The sequence below is a fragment of the Hyla sarda genome, chromosome 3, assembly GCF_029499605.1.
Source record: "Hyla sarda isolate aHylSar1 chromosome 3, aHylSar1.hap1, whole genome shotgun sequence".
NCBI classification, from domain to species: domain Eukaryota; kingdom Metazoa; phylum Chordata; class Amphibia; order Anura; family Hylidae; genus Hyla; species Hyla sarda.
Window position 1 is genome coordinate 194,407,268 of NC_079191.1, and position 24,362 is coordinate 194,431,629.

Consider the following 24,362-nt stretch of genomic DNA (forward strand, 5'->3'; position numbering starts at 1 on the left):
AATGAAGATGCCGCACTGCTGCCGGAAACTCACCTCCGGGACGCAGCGCAGCCGGGACCGCACGAAGGACGCCGGGACCGCACGGAGGACGCCGGGACCACTCGGGACACCGCTCCGACGGGTAAGTGACGCCGGGGGACGGGTCAGGGACACTTAGCAGAGCGGTGTGTGTCCCGATCCCCGTGATCGGGACTCACACACCGCGCTGCTAAGTATTCTGATAGCGAAACGCTGCTATCAGCTAGTCAGATTTGACCAGCTGATAGCAGCGATCGCTGGGGGGGGGTGGGGGACGAAGCCCCCCGTGGTCGCACGGTAAAATGGCTGGCTATCAGTGATAGCCACCATCTTTCCGGGCGCTGCGGGATGCCGCGAGTAGCGGCAAAAATGTTCATGACGTACCTGTATGTCATGGGTCAGGAACACCTTGCCAACCATGACGTACAGGTATGTCATAGGTCGGGAAGGGGTTAAAGGGGTATTCCAGGCAAAAAAACTTTTTTTTTATATATCAACTGGCTCCGGAAAGTTAAACAGATTTGTAAATGACTTCTATTAAAATTTCTTAATCCTTCCAATAGTTATTAGCTTCTGAAGTTTTCTGTCTAACTGCTCAATGATGATGTCACGTCACGGGAGCTGAGCATGATGGGAGAATATCCCTTGCATGATGGGAGAATATCCCCATAGGAGCTAGACAGCTCCCGGGACGTGAGTCATCAGAAAGCAGTTAGACAGAAAACAGCAACTCAACTTCAGAAGCTAATAACTATTCGAAGGGTTAAGATTTTTTAATAGAAGTAATTTACAAATCTGTTTAACTTTCTGGAGCCAGTTGATATATATAAAAAAAGTTTTTGCCTGGAATACCCCTTTAACCCCTTAAGGACGCAGGACGTAAATGTACGTCCTGGTGAGGTGGTACTTAACGCACCAGGACGTACATTTACGTCCTAAGCATAACCGCGGGCATCGGAGCGATGCCCGTGTCATGCGCGGCTGATCCCGGCTGCTGATAGCAGCCAGGGACCCGCCGGCAATGGCCGACGCCCGCGATCTCGCGGGCGTCCGCCATTAACCCCTCAGGTGCCGGGATCAATACAGATCCCGGCATCTGCGGCAGTTCGCGATTTAAATGAACGATCGGATCGCCCGCAGCGCTGCTGCGGGGATCCGATCATTCATAACGCCGCACGGAGGTCCCCTCTCCTTCCTCCGTGCGGCTTCCGGCGTCTCCTGCTCTGGTCTGTGATCGAGCAGACCAGAGCAGGAGATGACCGATAATACTGATCTGTTCTATGTCCTATACATAGAACAGATCAGTATTAGCAATCATGGTATTGCTATGAATAGTCCCCTATGGGGACTATTCAAGTGTAAAAAAAAATATAAAAAAATGTAAAAGTAAAAGTAAAAAAAAAGTGAAAAATCCCCTCCCCCAATAAAAAAGTAAAACGTCCGTTTTTTCCTATTTTACCCCCAAAAAGCGTAAAAAAACATTTTTTATAGACATATTTGGTATCGCCGCGTGCGTAAATGTCCAAACTATTAAAATAAAATGTTAATGATCCCGTACGGTGAACGGCGTGAACGAAAAAAAAATAAAAAGTCCAAAATTCCTACTTTTTTAATACATTTTATTAAAAAAAATTATAAAAAATGTATTAAAAGTTTTTTATATGCAAATGTGGTATCAAAAAAAAGTACAGATCATGGCGCAAAAAATGAGCCCCCATACCGCCACTTATACGGAAAAATAAAAAAGTTAGAGGTCATCAAAATAAAGGGATTATAAATGTACTAATTTGGTTAAAAAGTTTGTGATTTTTTTTAAGCGCAACAATAATATAAAAGTATATAATAATGGGTATCATTTTAATCGTATTGACCCTCAAAATAAATAACACATGTAATTTTTTCCATAAATTGTACGGCGTGAAAACAAAACCTTCCAAAATTAGCAAAATTGCATTTTTTGTTTTAATTTCCCCACAAAAATAGTGTTTTTTGGTTGCGCCATACATTTTATGATATAATGAGTGATGTCATTACAAAGGACAACTGGTCGCGCAAAAAACAAGCCCTCATACTAGTCTGTGGATGAAAATATAAAAGAGTTATGATTTTTAGAAGGCGAGGAGGAAAAAATGAAAACGTAAAAATTAAATTGTCTGAGTCCTTAAGGCCAAAATGGGCTGAGTCCTTAAGGGGTTAATCATAGTCTTACTCTTTTATCCTTTCCTCTTTAACTACTGTATTTGCCCTTTTTCCTCTAATTTCTAATTGGTTTGAGAGGCATGCATCATATAGTATTGATGATCGTAATTGGAAGTGATTCTGTGAAGCTGTCCTTCCATTGGGTGAAATGTAGCCCTGCTTTTACAATCTAAATAAAGACATCCTGACATATGACCTAACATGTACCATAGAGCTGTGTGATGTGTCTTCATAGCCACAATGTATTTCCTTTTTCTCCCAAAAGAATACTCACAGACAATAAGGTGAGATCCCTGGTTTTAGGGATCATGACCAATAATTATCACAACAGTTTTGGGGGAACACCTATATCCCAATTCCATGTCACTGTTCCAGGTATTGTTTCTATGTAACTCTTTGGGATGAGAAAAAAACCTTGTATGTGATGCTCTGTGTAAGAGTGTAGTGCACTTGGTGTCCACGCTTTAAGGGGGAAATAATTCTATGATGATTTAATCATATGTGAAGAATAACATGTGACTCTCACCCTACTACTGTAATGAAAAGTCCATGTACATGTGTCCGGGAATGCACAAGCGGGTTTCCTTTAGATTCTGGATCCACAAAGGTAAAGCAAAAAATAATTTTAGAAAGTTCCCTTTAAATATTCAGCTTTTTTTTTTTATTTAGAAATATTTAAAAAGCAAACATATGGCAAATGGCATGCCATTTGCTTACCTTTAACTTATTTTCTAAATACAGAAGCAGAATATTTTATGTAAATCGCCAAGATTATTTTTTGCTTTACCTTCATATGTGAAGTAGTAAGGATTGCAGAAGGATTTGTTACTATTGTCGGCATACATAAACTGTAAAAAGTGCTACTTCACAATTGTGAAAATGGTGCCATATAAACAACACTAATAAAAAACTTAAATAATTGATCATATGAGCTATTTAACATTAAGAATGTGGAGTTGTACTTTCTGTGACAGAAACAGTGTCTTGCACTAACTAATTAAAGGGGTACTCCGGTGAAAAACTTTTTTTTTTTTAAATCAACTGGTCCCGGAAAGTTAAACAGATTTGTAAATTACTTCTATTAAAAAATCTTAATCTTTCCTGTAATTATTAGCTGCTGAATACTACAGTGGAAATTCTTTTCCGTTTGAAACACAGAGCTGTCTGCGGATATCATGTCTCTGCTGACATCTCTGTCCATTTTAGGAACTGTCCAGAGTAAAAGGAAATCGCCATAGCAAACATATACTGTTCTGGACAGTTCCTACAATGGACAGAGATGTCAGCAGAGAGCACTGTGCTCATGATGTCAGCAGAGAGCACTGTGTTCCAAAAAGAAAAGAATTTCCACTGTAGTATTAAGCCGCTAATAAGTACAGGTGGATTAAGATTTATATAAATGTATATGGACCAGTCGTATGAGCTGCGTACATGTGTGAGCTTCTGTCGGGCCACAGAGGCCATGAGAGCTCCGTGCAGCTTCAGCTATCACAGTTGTCTCTCACTGCAGTACTCCTTTAACTTAAATAGTATAGTGGTTTTATGGAATAATACTGCAAAATAACCATTATGCAACTGTTCATATTTGGAAAGTAACCATACATTGACTATGTATATATGGTAATTGTCCTTATATGGACAGTAACATAATCAAATCCTCCCCAATATCCTCTCCTTGGAGCAGGCAGCATAGTCCACCATATGTCCTTATAGAGGGATATGTTGTAGTGTTTTATCGGAGCCATATGTTGAGAAGTCTCTCTTCAATGAAATGTTAAAAAAGGATGTGAACATAGCCTAACAAGCATGTTAGCTAGCTATATGTGAAAAGAATTATACAAACCAAATGTCATTCTGTTGTAAAAAATAACATTTTCAATGCAATTGTCCAAAAGATGAATATAGTATTGATTTGTAATGCATGTGTCAAATTAAATGAGCATTTGAGGCAGAATCACATCATCACATTGTTATCTATAAATAATATTATTCTATCTAGTGATGGATGTATCACAGAATGTACAGATTTTATTGTTTCTACTAGCTAAGTACCCGGCATTGCCCGGTTTTTCCTTCCTAATCCTTGTTGGAGGAAGCTTTTGACTTCATATCCCGTCCTCATATATTGTTGTCATATCCCGTCATCATATCCCGACCTCCTATCCCGACCTCCTATCCTGACCTCCTATCCTGACCTCCTATCCCGACCTCCTATCCCGTCCTCCTATCCCGTCTGCCTATCCCGTCCTCCTATCCCGTCCTCCTATCCCGACCCTGTATCCCGACCTCCTATCCCGACCTCCTATCCCGTCCTCCTATCCCGTGCTCCTATCCCGTCCTCCTATCCTGTCCTCCTATCCCGACCTCCTATCTTGACCTCCTATCCCGACCTCCTATCCCGACCTCCTATCCCGTCTGCCTATCCCCTATTACTTCTATACAAACAGAGAAAAAACACTTCTCCATCTATATGACATATTACAGATGTTTTCACCATAATATGGCACCATATAGAAAGCCTGTGGTCCCAGAGACTCTACTGACCTCTGCATAGGCTTTGGGTAAATGGCTATGCCATGTGCTTTAGACCCAACCGATAACAATATTGTCCCTTTGCTGTTTATTGTCTGCTGTACATGATAAATATGTTATATATAGTGCTATTGGGTTATGATTAATAGGGTGTTTTTTATTCATGGAATCTTATCTGTTGCAGAAGCTCAAAAAATGTGGAGTACATCAAAAGTGTATTTGTTGAAAATGCTTCGAATTGCTTCTTATGCATCACTAGATCGGTCAATTGATCAACTTTCTGTTTGTTAGGTGCATAACCCTTTGATGGATTACACTTCTGCACAAGCCAACATGCATCACTTTATTTATTTTATACAATAAAATGTGTTTACCTTTCCCGACATGAATAATTATCTTCTTTGGAATACTCCTGCATAATATTTACCTACAGTCTGGACTGTGTATTAATGTCACTGTCAGGGGTTTTCAAATAGCAAAATATGTATCACATAAATTACGCAGCTATTTCTTTATTTTATAAAGAAGAAAAGAAACTGCATGTGAGGCCTCATGTAACCCATGTTTCATGATTAGAGAGGTGTCAGAAGCATTTGTCATACCCCCATGACCCAAAAGTCCATAGAATGTAGTGGCCACAGTGTTGGTTTGACACTGTTGTCCCTTTACAGTGTTTCCCTGCACTGCAGTGATCCAAACCATGTCCAATATAGGAAATAAGTGAAGAGGCTGCAGCTTTACATCAGCACCGCAGTCCCTTGTGGACGCCCTATTGATCAGAAAGTGATAGCATATTGTAGTTGTAGATTGGAAAATCCCTTTGCCTGTTATAAATCTTCAAACATAGCGTTAGAGACAGTGGCAATAAATACAATATATGGCTTTTAACCCCATCACCATATAGGGGCTTGTTTGTTGTTTGATATATTTCTTTTCCTAATGACACTATTTGGGGGGAACATTGTGGGGAATAGAAAAAATATAGTTTTAAAATCCATTTTGTTATAGATCCAGTTGGTCTATGGGCTTTGCTATTGAATCTGCACCATAACTGTACATGTACAGCTTACAGTACTAACCTCTTTGTATATATACAGTCAACATGAGGTTAAATGACTATTTTTATTCATTTGAGGAAATAAATTACAGCTGCAAATGACCCTGTGTAAAAAGTACATGCCAGTTAACCAATTGATGACTTATGTAAAGTATGCAAAAATACCTGCCTGTGTACTATAAGAATATAATAGTTAGGGATACTCTGTTCCCTATATAGTATTAGGCCCACCTGTGTGCCTCTATTTAATAGTTACCTCGGTGCCCCATGTAGTATTAAGCCCTCTGTGTCCCTCCACAGTATTTGCGCCCTCTGTGCCCCCATATAGTAGTTAGACCCACCTCTGTGTCCATGTATAGTAGATAGGCCCACCTCTCTGCCCCCATATAATATTCAGGCCAACCCCTGTGCCCCAAAATAGTATTAGGCCCATTTTTTTGTCATAATATAGTATTAGGCTCCCCTATGTGCCCCTATATAGCAAAGGGCCCACTACTGCCCCCCATATAATATTAGACCTACCACTGTGCCCCTATATATTTTTAACATATGTCCTAAATTCCCAAAAGTGCCATGGTGACCAGGGGCATGATGATAGTGCTAGCAGTGCTGCGGCCCCAATATCTACTGGGCTCCCCTCTACTCAGATCCTGTCACCCACCTTGGTATGACCTACTGTACTGCATTCCCTTTTAAGGATGTTTACCTAATGTGTCTAGTGTTGGTGAGAAGCCCCTTCTAATGGGCCGTTCTTACTGCTTGGCTTGCACAGCAACATGAATAAGTCTGCTTTCCATGTAGAAGAGGATTTAAGTGGTATGAAAAATCTACTGGGCATGTGTTTTCACCAACACTAGATACATTGGGGGAGATTTATCAAAACCTGTCCAGAGGAAAAATTGCTGAGTTGCCCATAGCAACCAATTTTTCAGAGGCCTTTTCAAAAATGAAATAAGTGATCCAATTGGTTGCTATGGGCAACTCGGCAACTTTTCCTTTAGACAGGTTTTGATAAATCTCCCTTCTTTCTTGAAAGAAAACCAGGTGATCCCATAAGAAAAGCTCCAGCAAAACACTTTGGGGAAGGTTTATCCAAACCTATGTAAAGAGAGAGTAGTGCAGTTACCCATAGCAAACAATCACATTACTTCTTTCATTTTATTACAGTTTGCAACAAAATGGACAACTGCACCACTCTTCCTCTACCCAGGTTTTCATAAATTTCCTCTTTGTCTTCAATTACATGATCGGCTTAATATTTAATTGCCGCAAAACCCCTCTAATCAAGTCTTGTATGACCGCAATATAGTAATGAAAAGGGGAATAATTCCAATTATAGAGAATTGTTTTGTATAAAATGTCCCAATGTGCAAAAACAGACCTATTTATTTTTATTTTTTGTTGTCTTTGTATTTAAAGTAAGAAAATAGTTCTAGCCCAAACAATTACAGTTTTTTCTCCCATATCTTGAATAAAAATTTTGCCTGTCACCATAATGAGAATGAAATCCTGTTGATTTACATATTGAAAATGAACATTGATTTTAGTGCCATGTAAAGTGGAACCATTATGGGTAATGATAACTTATGCCGTCTTGCATTTCATTTAAAAAACAATAATTGCTTTTTCTCTAAAGTATTTTAGCAATTTCTATCTACTTTTATCTAATTGCAGAGTAAAAGTATCCAAATGTTATACAAATAGCATTGAACAGTAATGCAATGTCTTAAAGGGGTACTCCGGTGGAAAACATATATTTTTTAAATCAACTGGTGCCAAAAAGTTAAACAGATTTGTAAATGACTTCTATTAAGAAACCTTTACCCTTCCAGTACTTTTTAGCAGCTGTATTCTACAAGGGAAATTCTTTTCTTTTTGATTTTCTTTTTTGTCTTGTCCACAGTGCTCTCTTCTGACACCTATGTCCGTGTCAGGAACTGTCCAGAGCAGCATAGGTTTGCTATGGGGATTTTCTTCTGCTCTGGACAGTTCCTGATACTGGAATCAGGTGTCGGCAGAGAGCACTGTGGACAAGACAAAAACAATTTCAAAAAGGAAAGAATTTCCTGTGTAGCATACAGCTGCTAAAAAGTACTGGAAGGGTCAAGATTTTTTAGAAGTAATTTACAAATCTGTTTAACTTTCTGGCACCAGTTGATTTAAAAAAATGTTTTCCACCGGAGTACCCCTTTAAAGACATTTCTTCTTAACTCCATTAAATGTGTGTCTACACAAATAATAAGGTAATGTAAGGCTGGGTTCACATATGTCTGGCATAGGTGAACTCAACCTATATCTCTACGTAACTTCTGCCACAACTGATGACAAACTGTCATCAGTTGTATGGCATCCGGCATCCATTGTTTCTGGACTGCAGACAGGGGAACACAGCAAGCTACGTTCTCCTGGCCAAGGCGCTTCGGCGTGTCCATCCTTCCGGCGTCAATATTTTGACACTGTATTATTGTTAACGGTCCCATTCAAATGAATGGCCGGGGCATGCTGGAGGGAAACTACGCCGGACGACTGATATATCTAAACCAAGCCTAAAAAATCCAAGTGGAGAGCTATACACTCTGACTTAATATAACAGTACTCTGTGACCTGTGGACACCACATCTCATTAACATAAAGGATACATATGGTTTTCAGCTGATAAATATAATTTTATCACCAAAAAAAACAAATTGGAATCTATTCCTAAATATGTATTAGCAGTCATGTGCCATAACATATGATATACACCAAAAAATGCACTGTTTACAATCACTTTATAGGAAAGTAACAAATCTTTTCTGAACAATGATAAAACAACTGTACCCCACACACCCACACAGACAAAACACGTAATCCATAGGAGGAAAGGGAAACTGATAGCCCGGTGGACCTGTTGTCAGCACCAAGGCTGGTAATAGGGCATATAAAATATATGTCTGCAGATACATGAAAAAGTCCTGCAATAATAATAGTACAGATGTAAATTTGATAGCAGACATAGAAAGAAAGAAACATGGTACCAAGACAAAATGACCAACCGCAATATCTGCAATATCTGTCACAAGTTGATTCCTAACCCGGAGAGCGTGTGACCCAACGTACATTTTCATTCCGACTGAGCTTCGTCGGGGGCGTCCTGTTTGCCATGAACCAAACTTTTTTGGAAAGTTTGGCGAGCCCACCGAGCTATCCATCAGCATCACGTTAAAAAAAGGGATTCTGGCGTAGACTGTAGCGGCCGCATTTATCTTAGTGGCCTGAGCAGTGGAGTCACCTACTGAATCTTTTAGGGCCACTTTCTTCTTGTATACACTAATTTGATGGTATACAATAGCGTAGTCAGCTGCCCTATTGTGTCCAGCCAAATTTGAAAATACTAGTGGGAAAAGGCCCTAGGTCACAAGGTGACTCCAAATAGGCCATTAAAATAAATGTAGCTGCTGCAGTATACATTGGCATCCCTTTTTTACCAACAGATACCTCTAAAATACCACAGAAACGCAGCATTATTGGGGTCAATTTAATATTTTATAAAATGTATTTGTTTCCTTTTATTTAATATTTAGTTAATGTATGTTTATTTATTTATTTACAATTTTTTTCCCCAATTGCTATTTCCATTATTGGGAATTCATCATGTTGCGAATCTGTGCATACGCTCATGACAGATATATCTATATTCTTACTATCTATTTCATCTTAAATAAAATCACCTTTTGTTGTTTTTTCATCTACTCTGTTGGCAACAAAGGGTAACCAATGTGATGTGGTCAACAATCAATGCACTCATCGATTCTAAAGGTGCCCATACATACTAAAGTCAGCTGATGCCGCCAAAGGTGTCCAATCGACAGTAGTATAAGGTGAATGGGCACCTTTAGCCAACTGTCTAAGTTGCATAGTAGGCTCCCAACTGTCCACCAACAGATGTTGTAAATGGAGAAAAGGGTCAGGGGTGTTGTATTTTTACAGTCTGACCCTACTGTTCTAGGGCATCAAAGCAGTTTGGCTGTGGCTTTCCCCTCCCCATATAGAGCACATGAGATTTGGAGAGATAATTGTCAGCTAAATGATCATTGTGCAAACATTATTGAAAATGTATGGCTGCCTTAAGTCTCCTGTCTGCCTTTCTGCTATAGATAATGGAACACATGGAATCCTATGTCTTGTTTATCACAGACAGTGATGCTCCAGATGTAAAACAAAGAGCGAAGAAAACAACCTGCATGCAAATCTTTCACATGGGACATTAACTGTGAGTGAACATTTCAACAAACGTTTGTTCAGTCAATATTCACCCTGTGTTATAAGTTCTTTATCCTCCTGCCTCCTCTAGGCCTCCCTATGGTGCTACAGAGCCCACCCTCTAAGAATTATAAGGCAAATGTTGCTTAGTCCATCCAGTTCATGCAGCAAAGCAGCTAAGTTACTAAGTTGCTACTACTGTTACTAAGTAGCTAAGTTGCTACTACTGTTTAAACTGTAGGGGGGCTGTCTAGGGTCTTCTTTATATGTGTTAATATGGACAAGCAAGCAAAAGAAATAGAACAATAAGGACTCACTTATTGTGATTCTTTGTTGCCACAATAACAACTGTGCACAGTACAGCTTCTTAGCACTTGGTCTTGTTCTCAAAACAATGATGTGCCCACTTAGCCAATCACTGGTTGAGATATGTCACCACTGCAGCCAGAGATTCACTGAATGGGAACAACTTTGTCCCAAGACAAGAAAGTTCTGGGCAGCGGGACCAGGCACTGTCAGAATAGCAGAAAAGCACAGCAGGTGAGTATGCATTTTTTTTCTTCAAATAAATGATTATTTAAAATATGTATAGAATATATATATATATATATATATATATATATATATATATATATATGTGTCAGCAGTAGCAACACTGTTATACTATAAAGTGTTGCTTATTAACCCCTTAAGCACTCAGGGTTTTTCCGTTTTTGCACTTTCGTTTTTTCCTCCTTACCTTTTAAAAATCATAACCCTTTCAATTTTCCACCTAAAAATCCATATTATGGCTTATTTTTTGCGTCGCCAATTCTACTTTGCAGTGACATTAGTCATTTTACCCAAAAATGCACGGCGAAATGGAAAAAAAATCATTGTGCGACAAAATCGAGAAAAAAACGCCATTTTGTAACTTTTGGGGGCTTCCGTTTCTACGCAGTGCATATTTCGGTAAAAATTACACCTTATCATTATTCTGTAGGTCCATACGGTTAAAATGATACCCTAGTTATATAGGTTGAATTTTGTCGCACTTCTGGAAAAAATCATAACTACATGCAGGAAAATTTATACGTTTAAAAATGTCATCTTCTGACCCCTATAACTTTTTTATTTTTCCATGTACAGGGCAGTATGAGGACTCATTTTTTGCGCCGTGATCTGAAGTTTTTATCGGTATGATTTTTGTTTTGATCGAACTTTTTGATCACTTTTTATTCATTTTTTAATGGAATGAAAAGTGACCAAAATATGCTTTTTTGGACTTTGGAATTTTTTTGTGCGTACGCCATTGACCGTGCGGCTTAATTAATTATATATTTTTATAGTTCGGACATTTACGCACGCGGCGATACCACATATGTTTATTTTTTATTTTTTTACACTGTTTTATTTTTTTTATGGGAAAAGGGGGGTGATTCAAACTTTTATTAGGGAAGGGGTTAAATGACCTTTATTAACACTTTTTTTTCACATTTTTCTCTCAGTGTTATAGGTCCCATAGGGACCTATAACACTGTACACACTGATCTCTTACACAGATCACAGGTGTGTATTAACACGCCTGTGATCAGTGTTATCGGCGCTTGACTGCTCCTGCCTGGATCTCAGACACGGAGCAGTCATTCGCCGATTGGACACCGAGGAGGCAGGTAAGGGCCCTCCCGGTGTCCGTTCAGCTGTTCGGGACGCCGCGATTTCACCGCGGCGGTCCCGAACAGCCCGACTGAGCAGCCGGGTCACTTTCACTTTCACTTTAGAAGCGGCGGTCAGCTTTGACCGCCGCTTCTAAAGGGTTAATACCGCACATCGCCGCGATCGGCGATGTGTGGTATTAGCCGCGGGTCCCGGCCGTTGATGAGCGCCGGGACCGACGCCATATGATGCGGGATCGCGGCGCGATCCCGTTTCATATCGCAGGAGCCGGCGCAGGACGTAAATATACGTCCTGCGTCGTTAAGGGGTTAATTTACTATTGAATCCGCAAGTCTACAAATTATGGAATGTTCATGTTCACTTGGTTTTTTGCTTTACTTTTTAGTTTCTGTAATTGTTGGCAAGATACATCCCAAATCCTTCATACCGAAATGTTCTGGTCTGCAGGTAGTAACTGAGTGGTTCAGTAACCACGAGAAATCTTAATTGTTTAATGAAGCATTGGTAAGCCAAACCTCTACAATGGTTTTATACTAAAGAAGGGAAGATGAACAAATCTCAGCAATCAGTCTTTCGCCTAATATTTGCTGTCAGCAGCTCTACATAAATCTGTCCAACTGTATCAAGCAGCTTCACATGCCTGCATCTTGCTCTGTTCTTCAAAGAAGGTTTTCAAATTTATGACATAGTTCAATAAAAAAACGGTCACTGGAAAAGTCAACTGATATTTATCATTTAAAAACATAAATCCTGGTGATTTCTGCTTTTCACCTCACCTCCACCTTCTCATTTACACAATTAATCAAGTTTCCTGCATATGATCTGAATACTCACTTTACTGTAACAAAAAAAATAATAAGTATTGGTTAGCTTAATTAAGTTAACCTGATGTGTGGGAGGAGTCTGGTCTTTATATACACACATGATCCACACAGGTGCTGTCGGCGGCTTGCAAGACGTCATGGCACCGGATGCTGTGGTCCCTTGGTGGGAGGTTTGATTGCATAAATCGCAGAGAGTCACTGTTTGCTAGCCTAACTATGATGCAGGGAGTACAATAATGTGTCACGGTACCTTTCATGCTGCATGCTGTGAAGTAGCTACACTGCTCCTACAATATGCTGTCTGGTCATTATAAACCCTCCTTTAGTAAACACATGTAAATGTGCAGGCTCCAGCCCTGGCCTGCTGGCTTTGAGGTAATTTGCATATTTTAGGTATATTAGGCTGTTATAGTGTCACGTTGTTCTTGTAGGCAGGTCAGGTATGGTAAACATCATTATAGTTGGCAACATTCCTAGGATACCCAAGCAGGTATTATTCTATGACCAGGTTGGTTTACTTCTTAGCTCTATGCATTTGGTTTGGTTGGAGGATGATTGCTGTCGTCAATCCGTAGAGCCTCATCTTTATAGTTTCCTTTCTGGTCATTACACATGCCTTTTTACAGCCAGTTTGACCTTGCCGTTCCAGGAAAGCTTTAAGTCGTCACATTACATGACTTTCGTACGTCACACGCTCCCGTGAGAGATAGGCTGCCCAACAATCCTCGAGCCTCATATTGTTGTAATTCCTTTGTACATTACAAACTTTCTCGTTTGGGGCAGATTGTATCATCAATCCACGAGCCTCTTGTCGTCATTTGTTTTGAACGCTACATACGCCCCTGTTAGAGGCAGATTGTTGACAATTCACGAGCCTCATGTTGTTTCCATTTCTGTATTACATACCATTCTGTCTGAGGCAGATTGTACTGTCAGTCCACGAGCCTCATTTTATTGTCATCTCTATGTTTGTTACTATGCATCTGATTGTGTTCTTAGTTGTACACATCTTAGTGTTAAGTTCTTTGGTGTGGGTACAGCTTGTTCATGTCTTGTCACGCGTGTACCTGTTGGGAAATTTGCCCTTATCGGTCTTTGTAACCTGCTGGCCATGCAGTAATAATCTTCTTTACGCCTGGAGGTATGAGGACACTGCCTTATTGGTACATGAAAATTTAGGATAAGTATGTTATATCCTTTCATGTTTCGTCTATGTTGGTGTTTCTTTTGTTGTCACTTAATGTATGGTATGGTTCAATAGGATTACTTATATGTGTAGAACAAAACACTTTGTGAATTTTCCTCTTCTGGCACTACCTATTTAAATACCTACTGATGTCTTTGTTTTGGTCATTTCTCAATCTAACCGACTCCTTGTACCTTCTGTCTATCTAGCATTTCTCTGACATTTCCTATTTCAATCACTTGGGTTACCTTTATCCATGCATACCCTGGTATTACCATTCTAGTAGGCGCTATGGGTTCAGTAGTGCCAAGTGGTACATCCAGAATTTCATCTTGGCTTCGGCTCCCTAACAGCCAGTCAGCTTCTGGGTAGGGGCTTCTCTTTGCCAGTTATCACTTATATGTTAAGTAAGTTAGAGCACTGTTATCGCTCTATTCCATTGACTCGTTCCAACCTCTGGCTGTTAACTGGCGCATTTTGTCTGTTATCTTGGGTTTATATGACTTAAGTTATGTTTAACCATTAATTCATGCATTACCTAAATGATGTGTTTTGCCTCCTTTTCTTTAGGATACCCTTCATGGACGGCCAGGCACACATCAGGCCTAATTATTCACCTAAGTGGTACACTTCACTCATGGTACATATGACTTGACCACAAGTAAAGGTTAACTTAATTAAGTTAACCTGATGTGTGGGAGGAGTCTGGTCTTTATATACCCACCTGATCCACACAGGTGCTGTTGGCAGCGTGCAAGGCCCCCCCACCCTCCCTTCCCTTTTTTTTTCTACAGTCACTCTCAGGGTATCTCCCTTTCTTTAGGATACCCTTCATGGCCGGCCAGGCACACCCCAGGCCTAATTATTCATGCAATGGGTACACCCTACTTACGGTACATGTAACCCGACCACAATAATAATTTTAATTTAAAAAAAACTTTCAGACGACTTTGGCCTTTGGCCTTTATCAGGACCACCTTCAGGTGCCTGTGAATAGAAATCTATTGTATGCCTTAACAGGCTTTTACAAGATGCTGCCCTGGGGATATTTATATGTTCCATGCCTTCATACAGATGCTAACCCCAGCGATCATGTCTAGAAGGCAGTCCCAGGCTCAACACAAGATCAAGGTAAAACAAGAGAGGGCTACCTTCTAAGATCAGAGTTTTCTCTGATCCTGGCAGTTTTAGCGTGATTGTGGTTGTGTTTTACAGACATTCTCCAGCAAGTGACTACATGGGTGCAAATAACATACCCTCACATTCAACTTAAAGGGGTATTCCAGGCCAAAACTTTTTTTTATATATCAACTGGCTCCGGAAACTTAAACAGATTTGTAAATTACTTCTTTTAAAAAATGTTAATCCTTCCAATAGTTATTAGCTTCTGAAGTTGAGTTGTTGTTTTCTGTCTAACTGCTCTCTGATGACTCACGTCCCGGGAGCTGTGCAGTTCCTATGAGGATATTCTCCCATCATGCACAGCTCCCGGGACATGACATCATCATTGAGCAGTTAGACAGAAAACTTCAGAAGCTAATAACTATTGGAAGGATTAAGATTTTTTAATACAAGTAATTTACAAATCTGATTAACTTTCCGGAGCCAGTTGATATATATAAAAAAGGTTTTGCCTGGAATACCCCTTTAAAGTATGTCTAGGTGCACCAACTACTTTAGCACCATGCCCAAACTACCTCAGCAACTTGCTAAAACTACTTTAACACCTTGATTACACCAAAGTGCAGGAAGGGCTTACATTCTGTATAATACTCATGCATGAATTGCCTACTGCTACTGAATACCTGCTACTTAGCAACATTTTTTTTTTCCGAAAACATTTCTGTTAAATAGGCGCCACATTATTTTAAAACAAATTTCATAATATACTTTAATGGGGTCTGTTTTGCAACACAGAGCTCCAAATAAACAGCATATGGAGATGTAAATTGTATCAAATCTGTTGTACTCCATAAACAGTATAGATAGATGGAAGTTGTATTGGATTGAGTCTATTGTACTCTGTAAACAGCATAGAGAAATGAAAATTGTATGAAATCTATTGTGCCTTGTAAACAGCATAGAGAGATGGAAATTGTATGAAATCTATTGTACTCTATAAGCAGCACAGAGAGAGTAAAGTCTATTGATTGTATTGTACTCTTAAGCAATCTTTTTTAGAATGTTCAGAAAGTGTTTACTGACAAAAAATCAAGAGAAAAGCCAACTCTCATGTCGGGATTGTATTTTCTTTGCATAGGATCCACACCCAAAAGTGCTGTAGTTAAGGCTTTTTATTTTACTGTTGTCTCCTTTTCTAACTTTCCATGTGGCCATAGGCAACATGTTCTACATCACAAGGTCTCCAGCGTGGTGCGGCTTAGCTGCAGTGGGTAAAAAGAAACGTATAAGGGATTTACTAAAGTAATGTTATCCACCCAGCCACTGCAGCATAGCCTTGTCCCTCTGGGGACCATGTGAATTATGACATATTATAACTCGGTATTATAACTTGGCATCATGAGTTCAAAGGCTGAAGAAAAACAAATAATGGAATACCCCTTCAACTCATATAAGACCAGTTTGGTTGCATAGAGAATAATTTTTTTTCAGATTTGAAAATATTAATTATCATTCTTTTATAAGATTTCCTTTCAATTCTGTTAACCATTTAATATAAACCTAAAGCCTCTTACACATATCATATTACAGATGTGAGTGATATGGGCATAGTATATCAACAGCAGAATTTATAGGACCATACTTTAACTCTGTATGCCTCTTTGTCAACATGCTAAGCTTCATTTGTATGAAATAGGCTAGGTTCCCACTGATGTAGGCTAGGTTATCACTGACACTGAGTTCCACTAAAGGGAGCTCAGTTGTTAAATTCGTTCAAAGAATGGGAGTTAAAGGGGTTCTCCACTGGAAAACATTTTTTTTTAATCAACTGCTGCCAGAAAGTTAAACAGATTTGTAAATTACTTCTATTTAAAAATCTGAAACCTTCCAGTACTTATCAGCTGCTGTATGCTCCACAGGAAGTTCTTTTCTTTTTGAATTTATTTTCTGTCTGACCACAGTGCTCTCTGATGACACCTCTGTCCATGTCAGGAACTGTCCAGAGCAGGAGCAAATTCCCATAGCAAACCTCTCCTGCTCTGGACAGTTCCTGACATGGACAGAGGTGTCAGCAGAAAGCACTGTGGTCAGACAGCACTTTGGCACAGCAATTGGGATAATGATATAGGGTACCCAGGACCAATATGATAATATGTTCCTTGGTGAATAAATATAGATTCAGGTATAAATAGAAAATCACCAATTGGGCTCCAGATACAGTAAAACTTAGCTTTTACTTCAAAAGGATAAAATAACAGTACAAGATAAATTATGGAAAAAAAAAAAAGAAGTGCTGGGATGGGGAAAAATATAGGTGAGTACCTATACTAACAACTCTACCTGAGTAGGGGGCTCCTGTCACTTAGTGTGGATCGGGGGTGAGGGAAATTAAATTGATACATAATAAATTATATACAAATACACAAGTAGTGGCAAACCTCTCTTTCCAACGTGTTTTGTCCACTGGTTGCAAGGGCTCATCAGGGAGTCAGAGGAAACCACAGTAGGGTACATAAGATAATAGTATTAGAGAAGCTAATACATTCAAACAATTGATATTAATAGTGTTAGTACAGGGGGTTAGTAGATGTCAACCAGTCTGATGTGTCTAGCTATGTTTGAACCACTGTCAGAGTTGATGTTTTGTCAGGGTAGGTCACAAAGTAGGTCACAAGGTAAATATTTATATATGGTAACAATTGTTATACAGCAAGTCAGACAGAAAACCAATACAACATCATGTATATGGGGCCATAATTGGACTTCTCTAAGGAAGTTACGCCGAATTTGTGATATAAACACAATCGTAGCAATCTACTGAAAGCATGGCAACCAGATAGGCCAGATAGAGTACTTTTATCCTAAGGACAGTGGCCTCGAGGAATGTGATAATGGCCTTATATATATGGATAGGGACTCCTAAAGAAGGGGGCTGACACAAATAGAACTTGGGCCGGTACAATGATGATGTATCCTACTCAAATAGAGAGTGATGCTGATGTGAAAAATATGATAGGATTGAGGGCTCAAGTGAGGCGACTAACTAGCAGAAAGATGGTTAGAAGCTGGTTCTGGGATGATTGGTAGAATAGTAGGATAATGACGCTGTTCATGTATGTACCCTACTGTGGTTTCCTCTGACTCCCTGATGAGCCCTTGCAACCAGTGGGTAAAATGCATTGGCAAGAGAGGTTTGCCACTACTTGGGTATATGTATATAATTTATTTGGTATCAATTTAATTCCCTCATCCCCGATCCACACTTAGTGACAGGAGCCCCATACTCAGGTAGGGTTGTTAGTGTAGGTACTCACCTGTGTTTTTGTTGTGTTTTTTGATAATTTATCTTGTGCTGTTATTTTATCCTTTTGAGTAAAAGCTAAGTTTTATTGCATCTGGAGCCTAATTGGTGATTTTCTATTTAGACCTAGCACTTTGGCACCTAACGGCTGAGCCGATCAGGAGCCCAGCAGCAGTGTAAATGAGGAGAAAATTTGGTGCCACACTGAAACAACATATACTGTTGCATGGAGTACCGCTCCATAAGGACATTATTTGTCCTGAACCAAACATGCATTTGCTACTAAACCTATAGCAGAATGGGTAAAAGTAAATAAACTAAATCATAAACAATTATTGTAAAAATATATTTTATGATTACATATGGTATTAAAACAACCTTACCTTTGGATACTGTTTAACTGGTATCAGTACTCTCTCTGATAGTTTTATATTTTTGTTGCTGATGATGTCTAGGTATTTCTTTTCCTCATCTTCTTTTTTTGCCTCCGACTCTTGAAACTTTTCTATTTCTGCGAAAAAAAATCACAAAGACTTTTAATTATTTTCACAGGAACGTAAATGAGTCGTGGAAGTTGGGTGAAAAATGGGATTTTATTCTAGCCTTTGGCTGCCAATGTTTTGTTTGTTTTACTGGTTTATACAAAAAAAATGGCCAAGTCAATCACCCAACCCAATCTGTTTCATTTAATATCCAATGTATTTGCCAAAACAAAATATATTGCATCACTGGCCAAATGTTCATGGGCCTGCCTCTGGAAATGGAACATACAGTGGATACAAAATTCATACAGATGGACTCAATCATGTCTTAATACATATTTTTTCTACTGCGTTTTTGTTTTTGACATTGATCTTGATAAAGTGAAATGAATGAGCACAACAAAATAAAAAGTCTATGGCGCTTGAATATGACTTCAGCATATTTTTTCTTTTAGTAAACAGCCTTCAATCTGACTAGTGCTTTCAATGTAGCGGGAGTAAAATCCACAGTGAATCAATCTGCTCCATACCTGTAGTAAAATAGTCATGTTTTACATGCAGATTTTGTAGCAGAATAACTGCTGTTTTTCAGGGTTCAGAGTTTTAATAGGGATTTGCCATATGTAGACTTAAACTGCTGAAGCTGGATTAGTGATATTTAACCAGAATTTTCCTAAATTTTTGTCTTTTTTTCTCAAATATTGTTAAAATTTTTTTCTATTGCTTGAATTTATTTTGGATATATTTGTCACATGACAGTTACATGAAAAGTAAATAAAATACACAGTAACCTGTGTGGCTGTTTCTGCCATAGAATGTCTGCTATGTTTACAATGTAGCAAAATACCATTAAAAGCAAAACAATTTTGCTCAGAAATTCCGTCGTGTGAACATGGCCTAACACTGCAAAAAGTTTGATGTTCCTGTCTTTGATTTTTGCTGACTAGGAAAAAGAACATGCCTAAGCCTCTAGAAAAAAAATCTATTGCCAACACAATTGCTTTTAGCCAATGGCATATAACAAATGCCCTAGAGAAAAAGTCACCTCTAAATTCATTTTGAAAGGATGCTTATGTGCTATGTAAGCAAATTTAACCAAACGAGGCCATGTACCTGTATCCATAGCTGTTTAGTAACTAAAGTGCCATGAAAACACACATATGGTCTATAGAGAAAACTGTAAAATATGTAAAAAAAACAGATAAAAGCCGCAAAAATAGAGACAGAAAGACACATTGCCCAAGAGAGTAAAACTAACCCAAAAATATTCATTAACTATATAAATAGCAAAAAGGTCAAAAATTAAAGTGTAGGCCCTTTAACCCCATAAAGGGGTACTCCACCCCTAGACATCTTATCCCCTATCCAAAGGATAGGGGATAAGATGTCTGATGGCGGGGGTCCCGCCGCTGGGGACCCCCACATTTTACCATGCGGCACCCACCTGTAACGGCTTCCGGAACCGCTGGAGGCCCTCAGGCTAATACCGCTGGAGGCCCTCAGGCTAATATCAGGTTCAACACTGATAAATGTAAGGTAATGCACATGGGAAGGAAAACTCTGGGATTATGTTTTAAATGGGAGAACACTTGGGATGACTGACGTGGAAAAGGACTTGGGAGTCTAGTTAACAGTACATTTAGCTGTAGTGACCAGTGTCAGGCAGCTGCTGCCAATGCAAATAAAATCATGGAGTGCATCAATAAGGGTATAGATGCCCACGACAAGGAAATAATTCTACCGCTGTACAAATCACTAGTCAGACCACACATGAAATACTGTGTACAGTACTGGGCACCAGTGTACAAGAAAGATACAGTGGAGCTGGAGAGGGTTCAAAGACGGGCAACCAGAGTAATACGGGGAATGGGAGGACTACAGTACCCAGAAAGATTATCAGAATTAGGGTTATTTAGTTTAGAAAAAAGAAGGCTTAGGGGAGACCTAATAACTATGTATAAATATATCAGGGGGCCATACAGAGATCTCTCCCATGATCTACTTATACCCAGGACTGTATCTATAACAAGGTGGCATCCTCTACGTTTAGAGGAAAGAAGGTTTCTACACCAGCACTGACTGGGATTCTTTACTGAAATAGTAGTAAGACTGTGGAATTCTCTGCCTGAGGAGGTGGTCATGGTGAACTCTGTAAAAGAGTTCAAAAGGGTCTGGATGAATTTTTAGAATAATAACATCATGGTTATGTATACTAGATTTATAGGGACAGAACGTTAATCCAGGGATCTATTCTGACTGCCATATTGGAGTCGGGAAGGAATTTTTACCTCTAGTATGAGGGTTTTTTGCCTCTCTCTGGATCAACTCAGTAGGGACTCATTATGGATATAGGTTGAACTTGAACTTGGGTCTTTTTTCAACCTTATGAACTATGTTATTATGAACTACTATGTAAAACAGACATATGGTCCCATTAACCAACAAGCACAGTGAATCATTCAAACAGGACTTCAATGGCTGCTCAGTACCTGAAGGAGTACTTGCTTTTTATATTGCTTAGACGCCTTGGGGGGAATAAATAAAAACTGAGAAAAAAAAAAGTTTTATTCCACAACAACCAATTAGCCTGGATTCACATATCTCAGATGTCCAGCATGGTTTCCCTCCGGCATGCATTTGAATGGGATGGTTCACAATCATACAACATCTTAATTTTGACGCCAGATGGTTGGACATGCCGTCAGGCACGCTGAGGGACTCACCGTCCAGAAACAATGGACGCTGGATGCCATACAACTGATGACAATTTGCCATCAGTTGTGGCATCAGTTGTATCGAGATCTAGGTTGAGTTCACCTATGCCTGATGCCGAACATATGTGAACCCAGCCTCATTTCACTAAAGTTAGTAACTATATAAAAGCATTAGATGTGATTGCTTGTTATGGGCAAAACCAGTCAGTTTTTGTTTTTACAGTTTTTATTTATTCCACCCTAAAGGGGTTTTCCAACAAATTAAAAATATGGTGACCTGGCCCCTATCCTGTTTGCGGCCATGAAGGCACTGATGGTTGGGGTCTGAACACATAACTCCCATTGACATTAATAGGAGGTGCACACATAGTATCACTACTCTATATACTTGACTAATGTCAATGGCAGTTACATAAATGGCATAACCCCTGAGCATCTCTGTCAGCCACAAACAGGCTTAACATGTCCAGGTGGCCATATTCTAGATTTATGGAAAAACTCCTTTACGTTCAAACGAAACCTTTAACATGCATTTTGAATGTTGCCACACATACAATCCTAACACCCATATAGATACAACAGTCCAGTAGAAATGTGTTTCTGAATTTAATTCACGCAATACAAGCTATGATCTAGAAGGAAGAGGATTTACAGACTGCATTGTCTCACATATTGCATTTCCTAACCAGTAAATTGTAAACTCCTTTCACATCAGAAAGGAACAGACGCTGCCAAGGCTATGGCATTTCTTCTTATACCCCTGAATGCTAATCTGTGCTGACCGCGGTGTAATGTGTGGATGTGGTACACAGATAACTCAATTAAAACCAAAAATCAAGACAATATCTTGCTATGAAATATAGTAAGAAAACAATAACATTTCATTAGCAATGACATTCAGAGAAACCAATTACTACTACATGAAGATCCACCGTTAGAGAACATATTGCTGCTGGCCTTTTTCCATATATTTCCATATGAAAATAGTTGAAATTTACCAAGTATGTGAAAACAAACAGTAGCTAGATCATGTTTCAGTTAAACCTCATAGTCTATGTTCAGCTCCCCTTTTTGAATTTTACATTTGTCATAATGTACATGAATGTGTTTGTATGCCCTAGTCTTTGATTTGTAGACAACACCACTGAGGAAGTCACTTACAGGCAACGTGTGGGGGTCACGGCAGGCCCCCGTCCAGCTATTATTTTCCATTTGTCCTTCATGTACATTGGTTTTCCTGCTTTACCACAAGTGCTTATTTCTACATCATTTATAAGACTTCATTTAATCACTTTTGATGTGATTATTTTCTAGGGTAGCTTACAATTGTGGTTTTGTTTATATTTTCTTTGTGACAGGTGTTTGCATTTCATTTTCATATTTAAGAACCTGTGCCATTTTGGTGGGGGTCCCAGGATTGGGGCATAGCTTGATCTGAACTTTATTTGAATTGTTTTTAATGTGTGCCTTTCAGTGTTGTTTATGATGTTTTCTCACAATACAGTTTATTGTCCTTAATACAATATTGGCGTGTGTCCTTAAAGGGGTACTCCGGTGGAAAACAATTTATATTAAATCAACTGGTGCCAGAAAGTTAAACAGATCTGTAAATTACTTCTATAAAAAAAAAAATCTTAATCTTTCCAGTACTTATCAGATGCTGTTTACTACAGAGAAAGTTATTTTCTTTTTAATTTTCTTTTCTGTCTATCCACAATGCTCTCTGCTGACACCTCTGTCCATATCAGGAACTGTCCAGAGCAGGATAGGTTTGCTATGGGGATTTGCTACTACTCAGGACAGTTCCTTAAATGGACAGAGGTGTCAGAAGAGAGCACTGTGTCAGACAGAAAAGACATTCAAAAAGAGAAGAACTTTCTCTGTAGTATACAGCAGCTGATACATACTGGAAGGGTTCAGATTTTTTAATTGAAGTAATTTTCAAATATGTTAACTTTTTGGGGCCAGTTGATTTAAAATAAATTGTTTTCCACGGGAGTACCCCTCTAAATAGTGTTTTCTTTTTGTTAGTCATGTACTATTGTATACAAAGAAAAGTTCCACTCCAGCTCACCATGTAATCCTGTCTGCAACCCGTACTGTGTTATGGCAAACACAATGGGCCAGATTTATCAAAACCTGTCCAGAGGAAAAGTTGCTGAGTTGCCCATAGGAACCAATCTTTCATTTTTAACAAGGCCTCTGTAAAATGAAAGAAGCGTTCTGATTGGTTGGTATGGGCAACTAGGTAACTTTTCCTCTGGACAGGTTTTGATAAATCTCCCACAATGATCAGGCTTCTTTCTTCCAGAAATGGCCCAGTACTGGTAACACAGGTAACACAGTAACATAGTTTGTAAGGGTGCATTCACACCACCATTCATTAATACAGTAACCGGATTCGGCTGGGAGATGTGAAAACCGGTTACTCTGGTCGGCTCATTGTTGCCCCATATCCGGTTTTGTGACCGGACTGAAAACCCTCGTATACTACGGTTTTCAGTCTGGTCACAAAACCGGATCCGGGACAAAAATAAACTGACCGGAGTCACTATCTGACTTCGGTCGGCTCATTTAAATGAATGAGATACAGGCCTGGTACAGGATACAGGAGCGCCTGGTTTTCACATCCCCCAGCCGGATCTGGTGACCGTATTAACGAATCATGGTGTGAATGCACCCTAAAGCGAATGTCCATCCAGTTCAGCCTATTTATTCTGCAGTGTTTATCCAGAGGTAGGCAAAAAGCCATGATGTATAATTCAGTTTTCTCAGAGGAAACAAATATCTTTCTGACTCCAAATCCGACAATCCTTGTGGAACACATGGCCAACACTGATGAAATGAAAGAATGATCCAGCAATTGTTAAGTTGCCCGGCCTCCACCATATTGAGTTGTGTGAAGCTGTGTGAACGAGTGACAATTAAGGAGATCAGTGCTAGTAGTCAGGACCTTCTTGGCCAACCTAAAAGGGACCTTAGTGGGTGGCTCAATTATTGAATGAACACTTGTATTATTGTAGTCAGGC

The 24,362-nt window shown here is 39.3% G+C and overlaps 1 protein-coding gene across 4 annotated transcripts in view; it reads right to left on the reverse strand.

The window, feature by feature from the left end:
- Positions 1–24,362, reverse strand: part of KHDRBS2 (KH RNA binding domain containing, signal transduction associated 2) — a 495,176-nt gene that overhangs the window by 397,144 nt on the left and 73,670 nt on the right. For all 4 annotated transcript variants that reach the window (XM_056565801.1, XM_056565800.1, XM_056565799.1 and 1 more), the window contains exon 2: positions 18,521–18,648. In XM_056565801.1, coding sequence (XP_056421776.1) covers positions 18,521–18,648 — 128 coding nt within the window. The remainder of the gene's footprint in view (positions 1–18,520; positions 18,649–24,362) is intronic.